Below are 25,119 nucleotides of genomic sequence, written 5' to 3'. Positions count from 1 at the left end.
CGCGCCGGCGCCGCGCGGTGACGTCATTGGGCCCGGACGCGCTTCGGGGTCTCCTAACGCCGGCGCTTTCCGCGCCCTCCTTTTGCCGCACGCTGTCGTCATCAGGCCCCGACGCGCAGTGACGCGATCGGGCCCCGACGCTCGGGGGGCGGTGCCTCGGCCGGGCCGGAGCTGAGCTGAGAGGGCGGGGAAAGGCAGCGAATTGAGGTGGGGCGGGGAGGGGCGGAAAGGTCGCGGCCGGAACATGGCGGACCAGATCCCTCTCTACCCGGTTCGCAGCGCGGCGGCCGCGGCCAACCGCAAACGTGCGGCCTACTACAGCGCGGCGGGGCTCGGGCCCGGGGCCGAGCGGCCCAGCAGGTAACGACGGGGCCGACCTCCCTCCGCCCGCGGCGCCCGTCCCCCCGCGCCTTGTGCGGGTGGGGGCCGCGGCCGGGGGGCCCTTTGCCGGTGGGGGCCCCGCCGGGGAGGGGGCCGTGGCGGGGGCGGGGGCCGTGCCCGGGTCCCCGGGTCCCCGGGTCCCCGGGTCCCCGGCCAGCGGGTGTGTCCGCGCGCACAAAGCTTCCGACCCCGGTGCGCCTGGGCTCTGGAGAGCGTCCCCGCCGCGGGACAGGCTCCGCGACGGCGTGTCAGGGCCCGGCGGGGCCGCCCCCAGCTGTGTCCGGTCCGGGTGGGCCGTCAGACGCACGGGGACGCGCTGGGGGGCGGGGGCGGGGGCGGGGGCGCGCCCCTGCGGACGGCGTGGGGGGCGGACGCGGCTGTGAGCCGTGCGGGAGCGCTTGCTGTCACCAGTGGAAGGGCGCGGGAACCGTGAGCGTGTCCGCTAAGTACACTTTACTTCATCGTGTGTTCACAAAGTATTTTGTGTCGACCAAAGTTTTTGCTTTTAGCCACGGGAAACGGAACTGTAGAAGGTTAAGTTGTCGGACGGTGCCAGGGTTTAGTCACGCGGTGGACGTCTCGTCCTCTACTTGGTTTCAGCTCACGTCCAACGTCTTTCTCGCCCAAGAAGACGACGACTGCATTTTGTAGACGGTAGTTACTAGAGAAAGTTATAAAAGGGAAATACTGTCTTCTACGATCAGTCGAAACTTTATTCCTGAGGAAGTGTAGAAGCAATTAACTTTTTAAAAAGATTGACTTCCTTGAATGAGGTGGGGGATTGGGAGGGGCAGATGCAGGGGAGGGGGGAGAATCTTCCGGGACCCCGCACAGCGAGGACCCCGTTGGGGCTCCACCTCTCCGCCTGATCTCATCCTGAGATCGCCCCCTGAGCCCAAGTCAGGAAGCAGTTGACTTTTACTGCATAAGAGGAAAAGCTACGTTTTTCGATAGCCAGTTGCTTCAGGGTTTGAGTTTTAGAGTAATGTTGTTCTGGGCTATTTGAGAAACTGAAACATAGAGTCCGAAAGTCTGTATTGTCATGTTTTAGAGCTCAATTGAATCTCGGCTCATTTGCTTACTAAACTGAAACCCCGTTTCCTGGATGTAAGATGGGGGGATAGTGTTTTTTTCCTGCAGGATGGTGAAGGGTTACAGGAGAACCTAGCAAGGTGCCTGTGTTTAGCGTTCGGCCAGAAGTACCATTTCTCTTTCTCTCCCTGGTGTTACCTATTTAGTAATTGTGTTAGTAATTCTCTGAGTGCTTGATTTTAGATCGTTATTTGGAAATACGCTACTTATTTCACAGTAGGTTTGCATCACGTTTTGCATCTCAGTTTTTGCTCCAGGTATTTTGAGGTTCTGTCATTTGGTACGGACACATTATGCATCCTTATGTCTTCTGGTGGATTGTCTCATATTACAGAACGTTCTTCTTTGTCTCTGGTCATTTTCTTTGCTCTGAAATCTGCTTTATTGTGGATTAACGTTTACTTGATGTTCTCTTTCAACCCATCTACGCTGAATTTGCAGTGAGTTTCTTTGTTGGATCCTGGTTTTCCATTATGCACTCTGTCAGTCCCTGCACTGGTGGATTTCAACTCTTTACATTTAAGTTAATTATTGCAACGTTAGAGTGTAGGTGCTATTTTATTATTTGTTTATTTCCTGTTTTTTTTTTTTTTTTTCTGATTCTCATTCCTCTTCTGTTTCTCTTGCATTCCTTTAGATAATTTCAACTTTTCTTTTTGGATATTGCTACAGTATTTTTGAGTGCAGATCGTTGTATAGTTGTAGTATGTGCTCTAGTATACCTATGTGATTTATTACCAGGGGGTGTTGGGATTAGGATTTTAGGCTGTGCCCTAGAGTGTGTAAACATTATTTGCATTTTGGGCCTTTACCCATCTTCTCCCTCTACGCTTTGAATAGCGTGTCTTGAATATCAGATGGTATTACACTTCTTGTTTGAATCATCAAATATGGTTTATAAAGCTCATGATTATAGATTAGTCCATTGTATGTACCCGTGTTTTTATTCTTTCTGGTATTCTTCCTTCCTTGTACTCCAGGATTCTCGTTTTTCTCCATTCCTTTCTATTTGAAGTGCTTCCTGTAACCAGTCTTGAAATTTCTTCTTAGAATGTTTTTATATCTTCCTTCCTGAAGGATGATGGATTTATTGGCTCTAGAATTCCTGGTTGACAGTTCTCTGGTTAGCCTTGAAAACTTGTTACACGTCCATCTAGCCTTCATGATTTCTGATGAGAAGCTCACTGCTGCTGGAGTTGCTGTGCCCCTGTGGGTAATGTGCCATTTTCTCTGACTGCTTTCAAGTCTTTGTCTCTCATGTTTGCAAGTTTGATGGTGATGTATCTTGGTGTGGATTTCTTTCAGTTTATCTTAGTTGGTATTTAGTAAGCTTTTTTCATCTGTTGGGTTTTGTTTCACCAAAGTTAGGGAGTTTCGTCAAGTACTCTGGTCTTCACTGTCTTCTATTTCTCCTGCTGGTACTGGGATGATAGAAATGTTGGATCTTTTGCTAGTGTTACATGACTCTCTTAGGCTTTTACCCCCTAGTTTCTTTTGTTTGTATGAAGATTGTGTGAATTGTATTGATTTATTCTCAAATTCCCTAATTCTGCCCTTTGTCTTTTTTTTTTTTTTTTTTTAAATTTTTATTTATTTATGATAGTCACACAGAGAGAGAGAGAGAGAGAGAGAGAGGCAGAGACACAGGCAGAGGGAGAAGCAGGCTCCATGCACTGGGAGCCCGACATGGGATTCGATCCTGGATCTCCAGGATCGCGCCCTGGGCCAAAGGCAGGCGCTAAACCACTGCGCCACAGGGATCCCTGCCCTTTGTCATCTTCACTCTTCTGTTGATCCCATGCAGTAGTGTTTTATTTTCACTAGTATATTTGTCAGTTTTATACTTTTTCTGTTTTTAAGAGAGTTCGTAATTGGTTGTTGAAGCATTTTTAAGTTTGCTGCTTAAAGTGATTGTCACATAATTCCCAGATCTGAGTTAATCTAAGTTGTGTGTGTGTGTTTTAAGATTTTATTTATTTATTCATGAGAGACAGAGAGAGAGAGGCAGAGACATAGGCAGAGGGAGAAGCAGGCTCTCTGCGGGGAACCTGATGTGGGACTCGATCCCAGGACCCCGGGGTTATGTTCTGAGCCAAAGGCAGACGTTCAGCCACTGGGCCACCCAGGTGTCTCAAGTTTTGGTGTCTTTTGATCTTCTTTTCTAACTCACACTGTTACTCTTCTGGTTCTTGGTATGACTGGTGGTTTTCTGTTTTATCCTGGACATTTTGTCTATTCTGGTTGGAGACTGTGGGTTCTGTTTATATCTTTTACTTTAGCAGGTGATCACCCTGTTTAGATTTAGCTTATAGATCCTGGCCTACATGTGTGGGCTGTGATTCCAGTGACAGTTTAACTTTGTGCTCAGAGTTTTGGTGTGCTTGGTTTATGTGTATGCTGGGACGTACTTGTATTCGCTTATACTGCTGAGAGGAAGGGGGGGGATTTCCCCAGGCCCAGTGCCTCTTGGTATGAGAAGGAGTGGTTAGTCTATGTGATGAAAAGGCCTGTTGATGGGCAGTGTTGTGGTTGTACGTGCTCTGCACGTGCCTGCTGGCTGTTGTGTGTGTTTGGCTAGGGGAGGAGTCTCAGCACCACTGTGGCCCAGTCCCTCTTGCTGGTGCCCCTTCTGCTCTGGTGTCTGGTGGCAGAGGAGGGGAGTTCAGGCCCTAAATAGAAGTGTATTCCTGGACTGGCTGCTTCTGAAGTAGGATTGTACTTGTTGGTGCTGCCTGGCTGCCCTCCTCGTGAGAGAGGGGCATCTCAGGCCCATGGGGACACAGGGGCTTTCTGAGGCTCTAACCTCCTGTTGTGGCAGGGTTCCTCAAACTGGTGTCACCCAGATGCACCAGTGTGCCCTGATGGGACAGGGGAGACTTTAGGTCTGTGGGGAAGGATACCATTTCCCACAGCATTTGTTGATCTCTCTTGCTGGTAGTGGTGGACTCTCGCTCCTTTCAGGGGAGGAATGATCTTTCTGGGCTGCCCTTTCTTGCTAGGTTGGGAATGCCAGGCCTATCTCCTTCCTTCTGTAGGGTGAGGGCATGTAGGGTGTCCTGCCACTGTGTCGTTTCTTCAGTCATAGGTCCTGGTTGTACCTGCTCTGCACGTGCCTGTTGGCCAGCCCAACCCTCTGCCTTTTACCTGCTGCCTTCTTACCACCTCCCAGAGCTCTCCTTTGCTTGGCTCTTTTATTTCCAAAGTTTATAGTTGGACTTAGGTAAGAGGAGCAGGGAGAGATTGTTCTTGCCTGGAATGTGCTTTAACATTATTTTGTGAAATTTGATCGTATTTTATCATAGTTACATATGGTAAAAGGCTTACAAGAAGATACTGTGCCTCCATACTCTGCTTATTCCTTCCTTCTGACCCCAGAGGCACTTATTTTGGATTCTTCTAGCTGTTTCTTTTTTCTTTTCTTTTCTTTCTTTTCTTTTTTTTTTTTTTTAGCTGTTTCTTCTGGTAGTTAAAATGTCCATATTTCAGTGGTTATATTCCTGACTTTGTCAACACCTAAAATTACTTTTTATCTTTTCTTTCTTTTTAATGATGTTTATTTATTAGAGGGAGAGAGAGAAAGAGAGAGAACAAGCGGGGGGAACAGCAGAGGCAGAGGGAAATGCAGAGCCTGACATGGTGCTCAATTCTAGGACCTGGGATCATGACCTGAGCTGAAGGCAGATGCTTAACCTACTGAGCCATCCAGGTGTGCCTAAAATTACTTTTCTTTAGAAGCTTTCCATGATCTCAATGCCAGCCAGGACAGAATTAGATGCTGTTTGGCTCCTAAAGATCCCTGTTCCCCTCAGCACAGATTGCACTTGACTGTAAATACTTATTTTCCATGAAAAGAATGACAGTGACTGTCAGCTTTTACCACAATACCTGGCCTCATGAGATGACATGGGAAGAGTTCCCTTGTCTCCTGCTTTCTGGAAGACAGTGAATAGAGTTGGTGTTAACTTCTTTAAGTGTTTGGTAGAATTTTCCAGTGAAACCATCTGGACCTAGAGATTTCTTTTTTTTGCTGTTTCAATTTACAAACTCAGTTTCTTTCATAGTTAACTAGGCTCTTCAAATGAGCCATTTCATATTGTATGAGTTATGATTGTGCTCTTGAGGAATTGATCCTTTTCAGGAAAGTTGCCATATTTATGTGTGTAGAGTTGTTTGTAGTATTCTCTTACTATCTTTTTGATGTTTCATTTAGATATTGGTGGTTTGTGCCTTCACTCTTTGTTGATCAGCTTGGTATTTTAAAGTCATCTTTTATTTTACATTTTTTTCCTATAGTTTTCTGTTTTCTTTTTTTTTTTTTTAATTATTTTATTTTATTTATTTATGATAGGCACACAGTGAGAGAGAGAGAGAAGCAGAGACATAGGCAGAGGGAGAAGCAGGCTCCATGCATCGGGAGCCCGACGTGGGATTCGATCCCGGGTCTCCAGGTTCGCTCCCTGGGCCAAAGGCAGGCGCTAAACCGCTGCGCCACCCAGGGATCCCAGTTTTCTGTTTTCAATTTTATTAATTTCTGTGCTTTATTTTTCCCTCCTTTTTGTTTGCTTTAGGTTTATTTTTGTCTTTCAATTCTTGTTTCTTAGGGTAGGAGTTTAGACTATTGATTGATTGGAGACTTTTCCTCTTTTTAACATCAGCGTTTTGTGGTGTAAATTTCCCTCTTGGCACTGATTTATCTGTGTCCCACAAATTTTTGCATTTTGTTTTACTTTGAGACTTGCTTTTTGTTCCATGGATTATTTAGGAGCATGTATAGAAAATTTACTGCTACTTTTCTGTTACCAACTTCTAGTATGATTTCTTTATGGTTAAAGAGCATGTTTCATGTTATTTCATTTATTTTCATTTGGTGATTAGTTTTGTGACCAAGAATATGGTCTTTATTGGTAAGAATTCTAGGGCCCAAAAGAAAGTGTATTGTGTTTTCGTTGGATGAAGTATTCTGGAACGTTGACTAGATCCTGTTTTTTTTTTTCTTTTAAGGTTTTTTATTTATTTATTTATGAAAGACATACAGAGAGAGAGGCAGAGACACAGGCAGAGGGAGAAGCAGGCTCCATGCAGAGAGCCCGACATGGGACCGGATCCAGATCCCGGGTCTCCAGGATCATACCCTGGGCCGCAGGTAGCGCCAAACTGCTGCGCCACCAGGGCTGCCCCCTTTTAGTTATTCTTGCTAGTTTATGGTGTGGTTGTTCTCTTGGTTGTTGAGAGTGGTTTGGTTGTTAGAAGTCTCTAACTTCAATTGTGCATTTGTCTATTTTTCCTTTTAGTTTTATCAGTTTTTACTTCACATGTTTTGCCAATCTGTCATTTGGTGCAGACATGTTTGGGATTATTCTGTTTTGATAGGCTGACACTTTTATTATTAAATAATTTCCGTCTGTCTCTAATAATATTTTTGCTCTGGGCTTGGCTTTTTCTGACACTTATATAGCCACTCAGGCTTTCTTTTGATTAATGTTTGCCTGGCATATAATTTTCTATCCTTTTGCTTTCAGCCTACTTATATTTGAGGTGAGTTTCTTATAGTCAGCTTATAGTTGGCTTATGTTTTTTATCTACTCTGCCAATCTCTGTCTTATGATTTTATGTTTAGAACATTTAAGTTTGGTATAATGATTGGTAAGTTAGAGCTTATATCTGCCATTTTTGTTTTGATTGCCATGTTTTTTGTTTCTTTGTTTTCTTTTTCCTGTTTTTCTCTGGGTTATTTGAACATTTTTTAGAATTCCATTTTGATTTAACAGTGGTGTTCTTCCACTGTATCTCTTTGTATCTCTTATTTAGTGGCAGTTCCAGGTGTTACATTATGTGTATGTGACTCATCACAGTATTCTGGTGTTGATATTTTATAAGCGTTAATAAAGTGGGGAGTCCTTACCTCTTTACATCCCTGTACTGATCCCTACTGATGAAGTATTTCTCTTGTAAAGTTATGTATAAATTTGCATATGTAAAAGTATGTAAATATTTCTCTTACATCTGACTAGAGCTATAGATCAGACAGTGTTATGATTTTGGTCTCTCTCAAACATAACCTAGAAAACTGTATTGATTCATGTTTTCCCTATTTCTGTTCTCTTATTTCCAGAAGTTCCTGAATTTCTTACTGTATTATTTCTGTTCTAAGAATTCCTTGCTATTCTTTTAGTGTAGGTCTGCTGAAAATAAATTTTCTTAGTTTTCTTTTTTTTTTTTTTTTTTTTTTTTAGTTTTCTTTCATCTTAGGAGGTCTTATTTTTCCTTCATTCCTGAAGGGTAATTTCACCAGATACACAATTTGAGGTTGACAGTTCTTTTTCTATTTTAGCACTTGGAAAATTATATTCCTTCTTTCTGGCCTCCATGATTTCTGATGAGAAATCTGATGTTCTTTGAATGTTTTCTTTTTTCCTTTGGCTATGATGTCATTTTTCATTACTTCCAAGCTTTTCTCTTGTCTTTAGTTCTCAGTAGTTTATTATGGGTCTTGGCATAGATTTCTTTGGGTTTATACTGTTTAGGGTTCACATAGCATATTGAATCTGCAAGTTTATATCTTTCATCTAGTTAGAAGTTTTCAGCCATTATTTGTCTAAATAATTTTCAAGCCCTATCCACTTTCATCTCTTCTAATACTGTCCCTGGAGACACCTTCTGAGATCTTTTCGTGTGTCTCTTACGGTCCTGAGTTTCTGCTCATTTGTTTTAAGTCCATTTTCTGTCCAGATTGGATGGTTTCTTTTGTTCACTCTTTAAGTTCATTGGCTTTTCCTTTGTTTCTTCTGCCTCTGAACCCTATCCATTAAGTTTCCAAATCTCTGCTAATGTATTTTTTAGTTGTAGAATTTCCATTTGATTCTTCTTTGTATTAGCTTTCTTTGCTGAAATAGCTGGTTTTTTGTTTTCATTTGCTTCAAGTATGTTTGTAATTGCCCATTGACACATTTTTATGATGAATGTTTTAGAATCTTTATCACATTTCAACATATGCATCTCTTTGATGTTGGCATCTGTTGATTATCTTTCCTTCAGAAGATGGAAAGTTGGAAGATGGAAGTTGGCTTGTGGTATAATGAGTACTTTTTGATTGTACCCTGGACATTTTGAGTATTATGCTATGAGGCTCTAGACTTAGTTCAAATCTTCTGTTTTATCAGGCCTCCTCTGACACCACTGGAACTGGGGACCAGAGGGTTGGGATGAAGTGACGCTGCCTTGTTACTGCCAGATGGGGTGAAAGCCAGGTTCCTTTTGACCCCTGGGAGAAGAGGGTGCCCCTTTACCACAGGGCAGAGATGGGGTCTGTGGTGCCCCTGGAGCTCTGCTTATGTCCCCTTGTCTGGAGATGGAGGAATGCCTGTTTATTGCAGCCCGTGGCTGCCTGCTGTATGGCCTTGAGACCCTTTACCTCTGGGTTCCTGTGACAGTGGTGGGGATGGGCAGGAGGGAAAGACTGTTCTTGGGGCTCTCTTTGGTTTTTGCCCTTGATTTTTTTCTGGCTGCTGACTCTCTAGTACATAATTTGGGGTAAATGAGGCAGAAGGAGCACGTTGGGAATTCACTGTTGTGTGACCTCTGGAGTCCGAGGTCCTTCCTAGTCTGCCTCCTCCTCTTCACCTTTCCCTGTGTCCTCTCCAGGATTATAGCTTTGTTGGCGGGGGTGGGGCATCCAGTCAGTGTTGCTCTGGAACTGGCAGGAAGGAGTCATTTACCTTTGTTCTGTTTTTGTCTTTCCTCATTTTATTTTAAAGTTACTCTTATTTATTTTTTCATTCACTAACAACTCTTTGGATACAGTTCACATACCATACAGGTCTCCCATTTAGAGTGTAAAATTCAGTGTTTTACTGTATTCACAGGAAAGTGCCGCCATCACCACAGTCAGTGTTGGAGGGTTTTCTTCACCTCTGAAAGAGACCTGGCGCCCTGTTATTACCACCTCCACCTCATCTCCATAAGTGTTCTTATTGCAGTCAGATGTACTTGATAAAGCTAACTGTTTTTAAGTGTATTTTTGACTTTTAACAGATCTCTTTAATTTCAGAGTTCAGAACTGTAAGGTTTTATATCAAAATTAGGCTTTTCTAAGTATTTCTGTTTTGGGAAATGTATGTTATACATTAGAATGCAGCTAAAAAATAGATTAGATATAAACAATGCAAATACAGTCTTGTATTTCCAAGGACAAAAGTTTATGTTACGAGGTCTTTTTCCTTCACATTGACTATTGAAAGCTAATTAGTTGTTAGAAAAACAGCTTTGATACGGGCTTTTCTTGCTTTGTGAGCTTTATTTACTTATTTTTAAGATTTTATTTATTTATTCATGACACACACACACAGAGAGGCAGAGACACAGGCAGAGGGAGAAACAGGCTCCATGCAGGGAGCCTGACTGTGGGACTCAATCCTGGGTCTCCAAGATCCCACCCTGGCCTGAAGGCGGTGCTAAACCGCTGAGCCACCTGGGCTGCCCTGCTTTGTGAGCTTTAAAAGGCTTTTTCCTTGACCATATAAAAATGTCATTTTGTGCTTATAATGTATAATGAATTGTAGTAATGTATTTTAAAGATTCTCAGGTTTTCCTTGGGGTGAAATTATTTTTATTTCATTATAATCATACCAGTTTAGTGCACAATATACTTAAAATATAGTGATTGTAATTTGTTACAACTTGTATAAAATTGTTCATCATTGGGTTTGTACTATGAAAATTTCAATGGGCTGAATTAGATACGATGTGAGTGTGGTTAATACATGAGGATGTTCTTGTATTTTTGCAATGGGAGAGGCTGGTGATTTTATTTATTTATTTATTTTAGAAGTTATTAGGTGAGTGAAATACTGTGTCCCATACATAGTATTTAACAGTTCGGTAAGAATGTAATTACTTGTTAAAATCCTTTCTATAAACTAATGTGAGGCATTGCTTTTCTTCTTGCATTGTGTATAGTTGAGTAAAAGTAAGATATTTGTTAACTTGATATTTTTCATTTCTGACTTTTAAATGGTACCTATGTCATTCAAATTATCTTCACAGTTGAAGGAAGAATGAATGAACCTGGACATATTTTGTTTATCCACGTCTGTTAGTACCTTTTCTTTGCTTCTCATTGCAGTATGGCTTTTGGCCCTGCCTAGAGCCATTTGCAGTATTATAATAGTTAAACTTTAGTGTTTGAAAAGAGATTCATGCTGAGAACAGATGGCTATTGTCTGATTATCTCTAAAATATTAGTGTGTTTCTTGATAGAGGCAAAACAAATTTTTTTTAATGCTGGTTTTCTCATTCTAAGTATCTATATACAATTTTCCCTGAGTCTTAAAAATTTTACAACTGTGATGATGATCTAAAAAATACCTTACTGGTTGTAAAGATGAAACTTCTTCTTTTCTGTGATGATTCACAACTGAAAAGGTTTTTCCAAATACGGAATGATTCTTAAGATGGCATTTATCAAAGCGCCCAGGCCCAGGATTCCTTGGAATCAGAGATATGTTTTTAAGGATCTGTAGTTAAGTTTGTGAAATTCTTTAAACCTGCCAGAATAGAAATGTTTTACTTCATTTTCTACAACTGACAGTATTAGGATGAAGATAGATTTGGTGATTGTGAACATCACGGTTTTAGGGAACTGGATGGAGTATGTGTCCTGAGCTGATTGACCCACTTATCTTCAAATTTCTGGATTGGCATTTATATAATATTAGATCTTGTACCATTAATTCTCATTTAGAAGTTTATTTCAATTTATGTGTAGTATTGGCGTAATTTCTTATGTCAAGAAATTGGTACTGAGGTTTCTGACAGAACATCGTGGAAGAGGAGTCAGCTGCTCCGAGGTTACTGTGTACATGGTTCGTGTGGGGACATCTCTGGGTGTGAGGGGCTGACTGGTTCTGGCCCTTGCTTGTTTTTATTGCTAAGGTCAAGGCATGCTTTTCAGGCACCGTTCCTTTACTTTTTCTCCTCCTCCTCCTCCTCCGCCTCCTCCTCCTCCTTTCTTCTTCTTCTTCCTTCTTCCTCCTCCTCCTCCTCCTCCTCCTCCTCCTTCTTCCTCCTCCTCCTCCTCCCCCTCCTCCCTCCTCCTCCTCCTCCTCCTTCCTCCTCCTCCTCCTCCTCCTCCTCCTTCTTCTTCTTTTTTAAACTATTCTGCTGTTTATCTCCTCTGCTGCTGTAGGAAAGGAAGAGTCCCAATTTCCCAGTAGTTATACAGTTCTGCTTTTTTTTTTTTTTAAGATTTTTTTTATTCATGAGAGACAGAGAGAGAGAGAGAGAGAGAGAGAGGCAGAGACACAGGCAGAGGGAGAAACCGGCTGCATGCAGGGAGCACAATGTGGGACTCGATCCTGGGACTCCAGGATCACGTACTGGGCTGAAGGCAGGCGCTAAACCGCTGAGCCACCCAGGGATCCCCGGTTCTGCTGCTTATTAATGACTCATCAGTGACACACTTGAACTTGGAAGCAGTATTTGATGAAGGAAACATACACATTTCTTTATAGCACTTTGTTGCTTTGTTTTTCTACTTTACTAACATGCAGGCAAAAGGAGGCAGTGTTTACTTTTCTTAAAGAAAGTTTAAGCTGTAGGCATATTTTAAATGGTTTCTCCCTTTACTATATCAGTTGCCTTCTCAGAAATGTTCCTCATCAAAATGGAAACAATAAGGCTGTTAGATACTTAATGTGAGTTTAAGCTAGTTATTGTATTGACCTACTTTTACTTTTACTTTTACTTAGATACACGTAAATTATGCACCTTCTAGTACTTGAGTGTTTTGTTGAAAGTTCCTAATTTTTCTAAACCTTTGGCAGCAGCAAGAGAGCTGTCTCCATTTCTTAGCATGGCAGTACTCTTGGGTTTGGTATCATCTGTTCTGTCGTCTTTGTTCACATTGTTTTTATTCGTTTTAAAAATATGTTTCCAGAATTATACTTAATTGCTGGAAACGTTGATTTTTCTTGAGTGACAAACCAATTAAGTGTGTATGACACTAGGCAACAAAGACACTTAAGATTTTCTGCTTATCCTGTCTCTGAAAAAATCCATTATTCATCATCTTATTGTTTTTAAATACTGAGGTAAAATTTTCAATACAATAGGAAAATTGCTTTGGAAATGGAATAAATTGCTTGCCAGTTCAAAGGCTCCATCTCTGAAGTGGAGGTTACTAAACATGATGTTGCTTATGTTCATTTTCTTTCAAATGCTTTTTACTACTTTTCTAGCATTAAACTTGATAAGATTGTGACTTTTGCTAAAATGCAACACAATCGCAGAAAGAACTTAATGAAGAAGACTAAAAAATCTCATTTTGTATACTATATTATAATACATTTAAGTGGCGTTTTGAATTTTAATTGCATTTTGTATAAATATTCATTTTGTAGTTGACTTTTAAAAGAAATGATTTTATGCACAGAATTAGAAAAAGGGAATTTTTCTGAGGAAACCTACTGACTCTGTTTTCGGCCTCCTACTTCACAGATGAGAGGACCCTTTGCCTGAGCGTCTAAAATGATGAGTCCCTTGTTGTGGGGGTGTTATGTGCTGGTGTCAGCGGTCCCTGGAATCAGTGAGCCCTGGGAGCTAGTGCGGCAGCAAGGGCAGGGGCCGCCGCTCTTCTCCTTGTGGTCACTGCTGTCAGCGACAGTGTAGTGGTCAGACACGTGTGACCGAGACTAATCATTGGTATCACAGTCTTTGTGCTTTTTTGGGCGGACTCCTGTGCAGCACAGCACAGTCAGCAATGGTCGTCTTTGTAGATTCATTTTTGTATACATTCTTCATGTTTTCAAATATTTGTGTTTGCATGGGATAATTAGAACCTGTGGTGAAAGTTTACTCACATGACCAAAAAAAGGACTTTCGATGCATTTTCAAAAGCCATTCTCCAGAAAAGTTGTTCCCACACTGTTACAAGCCATTACGAGTGCCCACTTATCCAAGACTGTTTAGAATGCTAACTGTTAAGAATTCCTTTTTTCGGTTGTTTTAATTTGCAGGTGGTAAAAGTTCTTTTGAAAACAAAAATGATTCCTAGCTTTAAAACCTTCCGAGTGACTTCCCTTTCCACTGAGAATTAGGGAGAGTCCTTCCACTGGCTGCCCTGCCCTCGGGCCCCACTCGGCAGCCTCCTCAGCTGCCTCCGGGGCTCGCCCGCTCCAGCTGGCTGGCTTCCCCGCAGCCCCTCGGGGTCTCCCCAGACCTTCTGTGCCTCTGTCTCTTCTTGAGACCCAGCTGCCTCTGGCCTCACACCTTTGCCGGGGCCTCCGCTGCCTGTCTCCCTCTGCATGCAGCCCACCCGCTCTGTGTTGGCGCTGACGGTCCCAGGGCTCTGTGGGCCTCCTGCCCCATCCCCGCCACCCCGCCGCCCTGGTGGGCGCTGGCTCGGGGCATCCCTTTGGCGGTGGGTTCCCAGGCTGGCGTCCCTGACGAGGCCGTGCGTGATGCTGTGCATGCAGCTGTAGGTCCCTTTGTCATGGATTATCTTTGCTCTTCCATCATTCCGTCATGTTTGCTTTATAAAAATTGTATTTGTAAGAACTGTTCATGAGATGTTGTTTTCTTGTCACGCGCTGTAACATTTCCCCCAGTGTCTCCTTTGCTCTGAGCGGGGTGCCTGGCTGTAGCAGGCTCTGCATCCCCCAGCCCCCATTTCGAGGCACTGTCTCCTCAGACGTTCTTTCTCCTAGTGTCTGCTGTCTGATCTCACCCACACACCAGCTCCCCCAGGGATCAGACTTCTGCCTGAGTGTGCCGAGTGTGTGAAGATTTGGTTTTCCAGGTGACTGTGCCACCGTTAGCGCGTTAACTGTGGCAGCGCCAGGACCCAGAGGGCAGGCCTCGGGCACAGTTCAGGCTGACCTGGGGGTACGGCCCAGCGTGGCCTGTGGGAGATGTGGGTAATGCTGAGGAAATAGCCGTCCTTCAGGGGTTACTTGGCTACTGTGGAGCAGCAGTCAGTAATATTTACAGAAATTGTTTCTTTCTTTTTTTTTTTTAAAGATTTTAATTTATTTATTCATGAGAGACAGAGAGAGAGGTAGAGACACAGGCAGAGGGAGAAGCAGGCTCCATGCAGGGAGCCCGATGTGGGACTCTATCCCAGGACTCCAGGATCACACCCTGGGTGGAAGGCAGGTGCCAAACTGCTGAGCCACCTAGGGATCCTGAAATTGTTTCTTTTTAAGAAAATTCTGTCAGACACAACATAAAACTTAGCATCTTGACCATGTCTGCTTGAGGGTGGGGGGGCAGTGAGCACACTGACACTGTTGTGCTGTCGTCCCCACGGTCCCTTGGGTCTTCTGAACCCAAACTCTGCTCCCATGGAACGCCTTGCCGTCCCCCTCCCAGTCCCCAGCCCTCTCCAGATCTGTATGTGGAGTTGACTGTCCTCATCACCGCAGGGAGCTGGAGAGCATCACGGTTTGTCTTCTTGTTTCTGGCCCCACTGAGCGTCATGTTCTCAAGCTTCGAGCTGTAGCACACATCACATTTCCTTCTTTTTTAAAAGCTGATTGCTGTCACATTATAAAGATGGACCACATTTGTCTTGGGCATCTAAAGCTATTTTTCTTTTTTATAGTAAAACTTTCCGGCCAGCCCAGGTGATTCAGTGGTTTAGCGCTGCCTTCAGCCCAGGGTGTGATCCTGGAGACCTTAGATTGAGTCCCAAGTCAGGCTCCCTGCATGGAGCCTGCTTCTCCCTCTGCCTGTGTCTGTTCCCCGCTCCCCCCCCCCCCCCCCCCGTCATGAATAAATAAATAAAATCTTAAAAACAGAAAAAAACTTTCTTTGTTAATTGTCTAAAATAAAACAGAATTAAAAGAATGTTTATGAAGTGCTTAGATTCGTGCCTGACTGTTTCAGAAACTCTGGCCTCTGGCTTCTGACCTTCCTTCTCTCAACACTGAATTCCTATCTGGGAGGCAGGGAAGGGAGGCCCTGCAGGCTTGCACATTCACTGTCCTTCCCTTGGCCTCGCCCTCTGCTTTCTTTCTCTCCTGCCCTCCCTCCCCCAGGGGATACATGTCCTGTGATCTGTAGCAGGGAGGGGCCAACCCAGAATCTAGATGTTTCTTCCTACTCTTCCTCCCTCCACGCCCACTTCAGAGACGCCCTTGGACACCAGCTGACCCCTGCAGGGTCCCAAGGTTCCACTTCCCCACTGCTGTGCCGACATGTCTCTTTTCTTGGACCTGCTTATTTACCATCCATCCATCTCCTTTCTAGCTCTCTACATTTCGTTATCATCTCTTGTTTTCTGTTCTGTAGGTTTCAGCTTTATTTATCTTTTTAAAGATTTTATGTATTTATTCATGAGACAGAGTGAGAGGCAGAGATACAGACAGTGAGAGAAGCAGGCTCCACGCAGGGAGCCCAACATGGGACTCGATCCTGGGTCCCCAGGATCACACCACGGGCTGAAGGCAGGCGCCAAACCCCTGAGCCACCCAGGGATCCCATGTAGGTTTCAGCTTAAAAAAAAAAAAAAAAAAAAGTAGGGCTGCCTGGGTGGCTCAGCAGTTTAGCACCTGCCTTCAGCTCAGGGCATGATCCTGGAGACCTGGGATCGAGTCCCACTTCGGGCTCCCTGCATGGAGCCTGCTTCTCCCTCTGCCTGTGTCTCTGCCTCTCTCTCTCTCTCTCTCTCTCTCTCCCTGTCTGTCTCTCTCTCTGTCTCTCATAAATAAATAAATCTTTTTTTTTAAAAGCAGTGTTTTTGGTATTGAAGGTAGATCATGTATGTAAGCTTCCATCTTTATAGGAAATGTTTTCTTATCCTTTTACATATGCATCTGTCTCTGTCTTCTCTTCCAGAAGAGTCTTGTTTTGAGCTCTGTGGTCTGCGTAATGGTGTAGACCTCCAGTAGCTCTTCTTCTTCTTCTTCTTCTTCTTTTTTTTTTTTAAGATTTTATTTATTCATGACAGACCCAGAGAAAGGGAGGCAGAGACAATAGGCAGAGGGAGAAGCAGGCCCCATGCAGGAAGCCCGAGGTGGGACTCCATCCCAGGACTCTGGGTCACGCCCCTAGCCAAAGGCAGATGCTCAGCCACTGAGCCACCCAGGTGTCCCTCCAGTAGCTCTTCTTACAGTTTTTTTTTTTTTTAATTTATTTATGATAGACACACACAGAGAGAGAGAGAGAGAGAGAGAGAGGCAGAGACACAGGCAGAGGGAGAAGCAGGCTCCATGCACCAGGAGCCCGACTTGGGATTCGTTCCCGGGTCTCCAGGATCCCGCCCTGGGCCAAAGGCAGGCGCCAAACCACTGCGCCACCCAGGGATCCCCTTACAGGAGTTAATAGCTGTAGTTATCTTGAAGCAGGCTACCCGCTGTGTCCCAACTCTAGTTTCAGAATTCCCACGGACAGTTGTGGCTTGGCTTGGGTGGCTAGCAGTCCTTCCTTAGCCTACCTTCCTGTGTGCCGCACCCATTCCATGCACACCCTGTCCCTTCACTTGGATGCGGCCCTGCAGCCTGGGGCTCAGTCGGCACCCTCCCAGGGCTAGGTAACTGTCTTCGCCAGTTGCCACTGCTGCCATTTTAGATTTCCTGATGAATGAGTCCAAGCCCCGTAAGTTAAAGACTGCATCTGTTGCTGACCGTCATGTTTTCAGTGCAGGCAGGTGTTGGTGCTCAGCATCTAGTGGACTGAGTGTAGGTACCCAACTCAGCCAGATGGCTTGCAGAGCCTTTGTTCATGTAATGATTTTGAGAGGTGGTCTTCCTTGGTCTTTACAGAGATCTTGTGGTTTTTGTTTTATCTATTGAATTATCTTAGGAGGAGGAGAATTGTTTTGGTGGTTAGTGGTTGCTGAGGATCCACTTCCATCTACTTAGGCTGATTCTCTACGGTGTAAGGGCAAGTAGTCCCGTATTTGTCATGTGCTGAGTGTCAGTTTCTCTCAGTGCCTGTCACTGCGCTGAAGCGCTGGAGTGCCTGGGAGAGCCCCAGTGTGGCTGTGAGCACAGTTATGTGCTCTGTGAGTAGAGCACCAGTGTCTTCTTACTTAGCATTCAGTCTTAGCTGAGAGCTGTCTCACGTAAGGGAGGAAAGATGAGACCTGGTAGCATGAAGCAGGGTTGTCGAATTGACTCATAATACAAAGAAAACAAAATCATGTCATTAGTTGCTATGCAATTGTATTAATGTCCTGTTGGTGTTGTAAAATTATCATAAATGTATGGCTTAAAAGAAATTTATTATTTTCCAGTTCTGTAGTTCAGAACTGTATGGTCTCACAGGGCTGAAATCAGTTTATCAACATGCTGCTTCTGCTTCTGTAGGCCCTGGCAGAGAGTCCGCTTCCATGTGGTTGTAGCTTACAGTCCTGTTTGCTCGTATTACAAATCAATGTGGAAGAGATGGACTCTCTTGTATAAAGATAGCACCATTTCTGTTGTTATGTGGTATATACATCCCTGCAAAACCTTGTATGTGGTAGAAATACTCACTGAAAATAACAGGGTTTATGGGCAAAAATACATTAGAACGGACACTGGGAACCTATCTTTTTTTGTGAGCACATCACTAACGAAAGCAGTCATAGTCCTGGTGACGTTTGCTGAAGAGGCACCTTGAGTTCCTGGCCAGTGAAATCTTACCTGTAAGGAGGCTGCTGAGTGTGAGCCTGGAAGAGGGTACTAGTTCCAGGGCTGCCACAGGGCACATGCCCCAAGTATGCCCAGCTAAACTGAACTTTCTCTCCAGCATGGGGAGCAGCCTCAGCCATAGTTTGTAAGCAGTAGCGTAAGACCCCGTGTGAATCAGTGCCAGTGACGGTAAGATGCCACTCTGCTCCCCTTACTTAAGTGAAGGGTTGCATGTGTTCAGCTCCCATCTGATGAGGGTAGGGTAAAACTGCTGGGTGTTATTCATAGCACTCATAGTGGTGGGAGTTTACATTTGCAGTTAGCACTATTTCAAGTGTTTTAGAGCTTATGACTTTATAGAACAATTACAGCACTGAGAATCTTTGAAAGAATTCATGTAAAAATATGGAGAAAGTTCTGTGTACAGATATTTCCACTGAAACATTATTTAGTGGGACGTTATAAAGGTCGTCCTCTCAATCCAACAGTAGGGGATAATTCAGTAACCTGTAACTTAGTCATCCACTTGCTGGATTATTTTTAAGTTACCACATGTTAAAAAGATGTTAAAAGAAGCTTAGGTAGCAAGTCAGCCTTGGCTTTGTTGTTCAAGGAAATTTTTCCCATCATTGAATTACACTTGTGTGTGGATTCTTGACACCTAGGCTCCTGGTTCAAGAAGGTAAAGGTTTCTTGAATCTTGCCTTCGACCTTTTCACAGACTCCTAGTAGGCAAAGTACTGCCTGGCACCATCACTGCCTGCCTGCACATGCATATGCCCTCACACATGCAGGTGTGTGAACACCCACATCTGCAGTTTCCCCAAAGGACTACTAAAAAATAGAAAGCCTGTTACATACTGTATATTGTATATATTTTTATATACATTTAGCACTTGCTGTGTACCACAGAAGATATAGTTCAATAACGTTTAGAGTGGAATGGAAATAATTCTGTTGTTGGATATTCCTGATTATCTGGGGTAGCACTCACCATTGTCATACTCTTCAGGCCTTCATTTTCAAAATGTTGGCCAGTCACAAGCCATCTAGAGAAGGAAGATCATAATGATGAGTACAGGTACAGATGACAGTGTCCAGATGACAACAGGTCTTGGCAGGAAAAAAGAAACGTGGATTCAAGAAACAACAGAGGACATCACTTTGGGTCTTAAATTTTTTTCTGCTTGGATACGTTTCCCTCACTTGCTATTATGAGGTATTTCAAAGGTACAGAAACATCAAAAGAATGTTCTTGTAATTTACATATATTCAGCAGCTGGTAACCTTGTGCCTTATTGCCCTTGTCTCTGTGCTTACCAGATCTTCAGTGCTTTTCAGGTGGGACCTTTGGTAAGGGTTTCCCCACGGGAAGCATGATTCTTAAGGCACATTGCTTGTTGTCCCAGCCAAGAGAATTAACGGTAATACCTCATATGGCATCTATAGCTCTATTCACTTGTCTTCTTTTGTATTTTTTTCCCAAATTGTGAAATACACAACGTATCTATTCACCCCAGCTTAAAGTGCACAATTCAGTGGCATTTGGTATACCCTCAGAGTTGTACAGCCATCACCACTCTGACCTTCTAGAACATTTAAAAAAATGTCTTTTATAGCCTTTTTTTTTTATTCAGAGTTCTAATCAAGGTTCCACTATTTCATTTGGTTTTATCTTTTTAATTTCTTTAAATTTGTAGAAATCTTTGCAGTGATTTTCTTTCTCCCAATGATGTGGCATTTTTCGAGTCCAGATTGGTGGTTTGAACTGTGTCCCATGTCTGGATTAGATCGTCCTGGACTTGGGTAGTGCTCTTTATTTCCTGCACTTACTGTCTTGTAAAAATTAGCCCCAGAGCAGTGCTTCTCAAATAGCAGAGTGCGGACCCCCGGTGGCTGAGTCAAGTGTCTGCCTTCGACTCAGGTCATGATCCCAGGATCCTGGAATGGAGTCCCATATCGGGGCTCCCTGCTCAGCAGGGAGTCTGCTTCTCTCTCTGTTCCTCCTCCCTGCTCATGCTCACTTTCTCTCTCAAATAAATAAAATCTGAAAAAAATCTGTAAATAGCAGAGTGTGAGGGCTCCTGACACCCAACTGGTGACTACTTCCAGAAGTTTCGTTTTTTGGGGTGTGTCCAAGAATTTCTATTTCTAACCCATTCTCAGGTGATGCTGATGGTCTGGGGAATGTACTTTGAGAACTACTACTACTCTGGAGATTGAGTAAATACAGTAAATATATAAATGTGTTAGCAAGAATGCTGGCTCTGCCTCTTATTGTGTATCACACCAGCAGGCAGACGTCAGGTTGTCCTGTGGTGAGTTCTAGGTTAAGGTGGTGATCTCTAGAACTTTTACAGTTTATAAGTTTCCATTTGCAGTTGTGAGGACTCTGTGGATGGTTCTCTAGCATCATGCTGTTCTGTTCCCAAACTGGTTTTGTGCCCTCTCCCCACCAGGTGGTAGTGGATTTTCCAGATATCTTTCTGTTACTGATTTTTAAAAGAAATTCTTTAATGGTGAGAGAACATACTTTGTCTGATTTCAGTTCTATTGAATCTTTTAGTTTGTGTTATGGCCCAGGATGTGGTCCGTGGGGATGAGTATTCATTGAGCACTTGAGAGAACATCAAGTTCTGTTCTGTGCAGGGTAGAGTGCTCTGTAAATGCCAGCCAGGGTACATTGGTTGACAGCGTTGCTCACTTCTTTATGTCCTTTCTGATATTGTTTATTCTGTTAGTTACTGACAGAAGACTTACCAAGTCTTCAGGCAGTGTTGTGGATTTGCTTCTTTCTCCTTTTACTTACATATTTTGTACTTTGTACTTCGTGTATTTTGAAACTAGTGATAGGTGTCTGCACCTATGCAATTTACGATTGCTAGAACTTATGTGTGATTTGATCTTTTATCATATAATGTCCTTTATCTTGGGCAGTTCTTCCATTTAAAATTTTTCAATGTCTTCTTTGTTTCATATCATAATAGCTACTTTTCTTCCTTTGAAAGAGTGTTTGTGTTGTATCTTTTTCCATCTTTTTACTTCTAATCTTTTAACACCATATGCCATTATACTTCAGGTATTTATATTATTATTATTTTTGTAGACAGTGATTTTTGTCCTCCAGCCAATACTTGCCAACATCTGGACACATTTTTATTGTCAAAATTGAGGGATGCTGCTACTGACCTCAAATGTGTAACGGTCTGGGATGCTGTTGAACATTCCTCAGTGCACAGGACAGCTCCATCAAAAGAGAATTCTGTGACCCAAAATGAATGGTACTACTGTTGAGAAGCTCCACTCTGAAGATTGCAGTATACACAGCTAATTTTTCCCTGTTAATATTTTACACTTAATGTAAACTGTGGAACTGCCCACTTCTTACAATATGGCTGCCATATCTGTTCATGTCTCTTTGTACTGAAAACTTCACCAGACCATGTTACAGCTTTCACTTTCAATAGTCGTACACGTTTTAAACAATTTTGTGTTACTCTTCATTTCCCAAATTCCAAATTTTCTGCTAGTATCAACAGCAGAACATCTTTAATGTTCTTTTGTAGTAGTAGGTCTGATGGTGACAAATCCTCCAGGTTTTAGCCTTTATCTGAGAATGTTTTTGTTTTGCCTTTATTCCTGAAGGATCTTTTTGCTGGATATAGAATTCGGGGTTGAGCCTTTTTCTCTTTCAGCACTTAGACATGGGGTTCCTATCCTCTGTCCTCCATCTCTCTCTGGGAGACATCCATGGGCGTTTGAATTGATGTGCTTCTAATGAGATGTTTTTCTCTGGCTGCTTCCAAGAGTTTTTCTTTCATCTTTGCTTTGAGTAGTTTGATTACTACGATGTGCATTTTGTGATCTTCTTTGACCTTATCCTGTTTCAGGTTTGCTTTTATCTTTCAGTAGATTGTAGTATTGTCTGGCACTCATTTATGCTGTAGTTGTGGGCTTGGTTGGTTTTATTTGTCTTCTCTAAAGCCTGTGGACTTCAGAGGGTATGAGGAGAAATTTCAATTCCAGTGACTGCTATCTTTCAGGGACACAGAGGTTTGCTCTCTTATTTTTACAATTGAGGGTAATACCTACCATGGAGGCTTGATGTAAAATTAAATAAGATAGTATTTGTGGACTTTCCATTATATTTTCTGATGAATTTTTGGTTCTCAAGGTAAGCTATTATTTTTAAAAGATAAATATGTCCACAATTTAGGAAAGATAAAATGGACACTTGATAGTAGGCTCCCTGTTTTTGGAATCCGAAGGGGATCAGTGAACTCTAAACGAGATGCTGGTTGTGGAGGACATTATTTCATTGAATATAAAGTTTTAAAAAAAGGAATAACAGAGACAGAGTAAGTGTAAGGGGGACATAGCATCCTTGCTGCATGTATCAAATCTGACAACATATCATGTTCCCACCTTATAACATAAGACACCTATGTAGTTCAAAAGTCATTTTCACGACTTTGATGAATGTAAAGTGGGGCAAATTTTACATCACATCAGTCTGTAACAGAGTATTTAGATATGAGCTGGAAATACACATTTTTTTGCTAATATTTCAGATGATTTTTTTTTTTTTTTTAATATTGCTGCACCATGGATGGGTGGTACTGAGCTGACCGTGGCTGTGTGGAGGGCTCCCCACATAGTCAGGTCTGCTTCCTTGGGCAGCCAGTTCCTTTCCTGCCTGTCTTGGCTAAATAAATTTCTTGTAAAGCAAAGTAGCATCCCTTATTTACAATGGTTTGCCTTCTCTATAGACAGCTTAGTTTGAAGAAAAAAGAAAAGTATGACTAGCAGAATTGGACCAGCTCTTGTCTTAAATAATACCCTTACTTGTGACAGAAGACTGCTTGGCCTGCCTCAGTACTCTGTTCTTACCTCTGACCAGGTACCAACTGGAAGATGAGTCTGCCCATTTGGATGAAATGCCACTAATGATGTCTGAAGAAGGCTTCGAGAATGATGAAAGCGATTACCACACGTTACCACGAGCTAGGGTCACACAGAGAAAAAGAGGACTAGAGTGGTTTGTCTGTGGAGGATGGAAGTTCCTCTGTACCAGGTTTGTTATCTCTTGCTGCTTAATCTCCTATGCTCTGACGTTACACAGTTAAGGTATTGATAAGCTCAACTTCTAACATATTTTTATATCGAACTAAAGAAGACTCTAAATGAAATGACATCCTGAATAGTGTTAAACAAAACCAAACAGTGCTAATCTGAAAGGGATGGAAAGCCAGGTTCACTTTTTTAATGAGACATTTTAATATTTAGAAAATGGAGAAGATTAGTGATTGCATGGTAGAATGGATTCTGGTCACCGTGTTGGCACTTGTAAACAGTGCTCCCTTCTCTTCCATCTGTAGTCATACTCTCATCCAAAAACGCAGATATGCCTGTAAAATGCAGTTTAATAATACCGTAACTTTGTGTATTGTTCGACTTGAATGCTTTCACTTGGAAGAAGAGTCTTCAGTTAATTTAACCAGAAAGAAACAAAGATAAGAACTGTTCATATTTTAGGGCAGCCCGGGTGGCTCAGCAGTTTAGCACCACCTTTGGCCTAGGGTGTGATCCTGGAGGCCTGGGATCCAGTCCCATGTCAGGCTCGCTGCGTGGAGCCTGCTTTCTTCCTCTGTGTCTGTGCCTCTCTCTTTCTCTCTCTCTCTCTCTTTTTCTTTCTGTGTCTCTCATGAATAAAAAAATAAAATCTTTAGGAAAAAAAAAAGAACTCATATTTTAAACAAGTTCACTGGTGGTTGAGATAAACTATCACATCTGCTCACTCTCGACTTTATAGAGTCTGGTATGTAAGAACCACACTCTGTCTAGGACACTTCGGCAACCCTGGGGATGGGCCCCCGTAAGATTTCAGCTAACCGATGCCACCATAAATTGAGTGGGTATGTTGAATAAATTACAGATTTTTTTCTTAAAAAGATTTTATTTATTTGTTTGTTTGTTTATTTATTTGAGCGACAGAGACTGAGAGAGGACAGAAGCAGGGAGGAGGGACAGAGGGAGAGGGAGAAGCAGACTCCTGGCTGAGCAGGGAGCCTGATGCGAGGCTCCATTCCAGGATCCAGGATCATGACCTGAGCCAAAGGCAGGTGCTTTACCTACTGAGCCACCCAGGTGCCCCTGAATCAGAGCTTTTATAGTCTTTCTGCTGTTCAAGATTTGTGATCAGTGCCTTTCTTACAATCATGAACTTATATCCTTTTGCCCATAAAAGGAATTTAATAATTGTAGAAAGATATTTTATTTATCATCGTTATCCCTTTAGAAGTTTTCAAAAAGAAGTTGACAACTGATTGGATTTCTGGTTTAGCTCATGTAATGGTCTTTAAACAGTTGGGTCTGAGGCAGCCTCAGTGGCGCAGCGGTTTAGCGCCGCCTGCAGCCCTGGGGTGTGATCCTAGAGACCTGGGATTGAGTCCCACATCAGGCTTCCTGTATGGAGCGTGCTTCTCCCTCTACCTGTGTCTCTGCCTCTCTCTGTGCCTCTATGAATAAATAAAATCTTTAAAAAAAATAAAATAAAATAAACAGTTGGGTCTGGACTCCCAGAGACTGAGGAATCCCTCAAAGAGATTGGCCATGCAGAATCAGGAAGTGAGCTTGAGCAGGGTGTATAGTCTTATCACCCCCTCTCAACTTCCAGGTGGTGTCTGTTTTTATCTTTCTTGTATATTGGAAGCTTTTTATGTGAAGAAGGAATTTCATGGCTAAACAAGGTTTTAGAAGTTGCTGACTTGTTACTAATTTTTAATGAGTGGTCTGGTTTTTTCAAAAACATTTTCTAGGTTAAGTAGCCAATATTCGTGGAGTATTCTTTGTGGGTACTTACTCATTTTAGAGTAAATTTCTTTACAAGTTGCAGGGCTATGCACATTTTGTTTTTTTTGTGTGTTAGTTGTGATGCTTTGTGCTTTTCAAGGGATTTATCTATTTTTAAATACAAATTTTTGTAATGTAAAATGTATGAAGCTCTGGAGGGATGTCACATTTTTTTGTTTCTGAT

At 42.8% G+C, this 25,119-nt stretch overlaps 1 protein-coding gene across 6 annotated transcripts in view; it reads left to right on the top strand.

Moving 5' to 3' along the window:
- Positions 1-207: 207 nt before the first annotated feature.
- The window catches only part of ATP9B (ATPase phospholipid transporting 9B (putative)), a 237,520-nt gene continuing 212,608 nt past the window's right edge, over positions 208-25,119 (top strand). For 5 of the 6 annotated variants that reach the window (XM_038525733.1, XM_038525732.1, XM_038525735.1 and 2 more), the window contains exons 1-2: positions 208-360; positions 22,984-23,157. In XM_038525733.1, coding sequence (XP_038381661.1) covers positions 245-360; positions 22,984-23,157 — 290 coding nt within the window. In that variant the 5' untranslated portion in view covers positions 208-244. Of the gene's footprint in view, positions 361-778; positions 1,036-22,983; positions 23,158-25,119 lie in introns of those variants that run through there. The other variant, XM_038525734.1, reaches the window with a different exon arrangement.

The sequence above is a fragment of the Canis lupus genome, chromosome 1, assembly GCF_011100685.1.
Source record: "Canis lupus familiaris isolate Mischka breed German Shepherd chromosome 1, alternate assembly UU_Cfam_GSD_1.0, whole genome shotgun sequence".
NCBI lineage: Eukaryota > Metazoa > Chordata > Mammalia > Carnivora > Canidae > Canis > Canis lupus.
The sequence above is the reverse complement of the archived record's forward strand: the minus strand, read 5'-3'. Positions and strand labels throughout refer to the sequence as shown.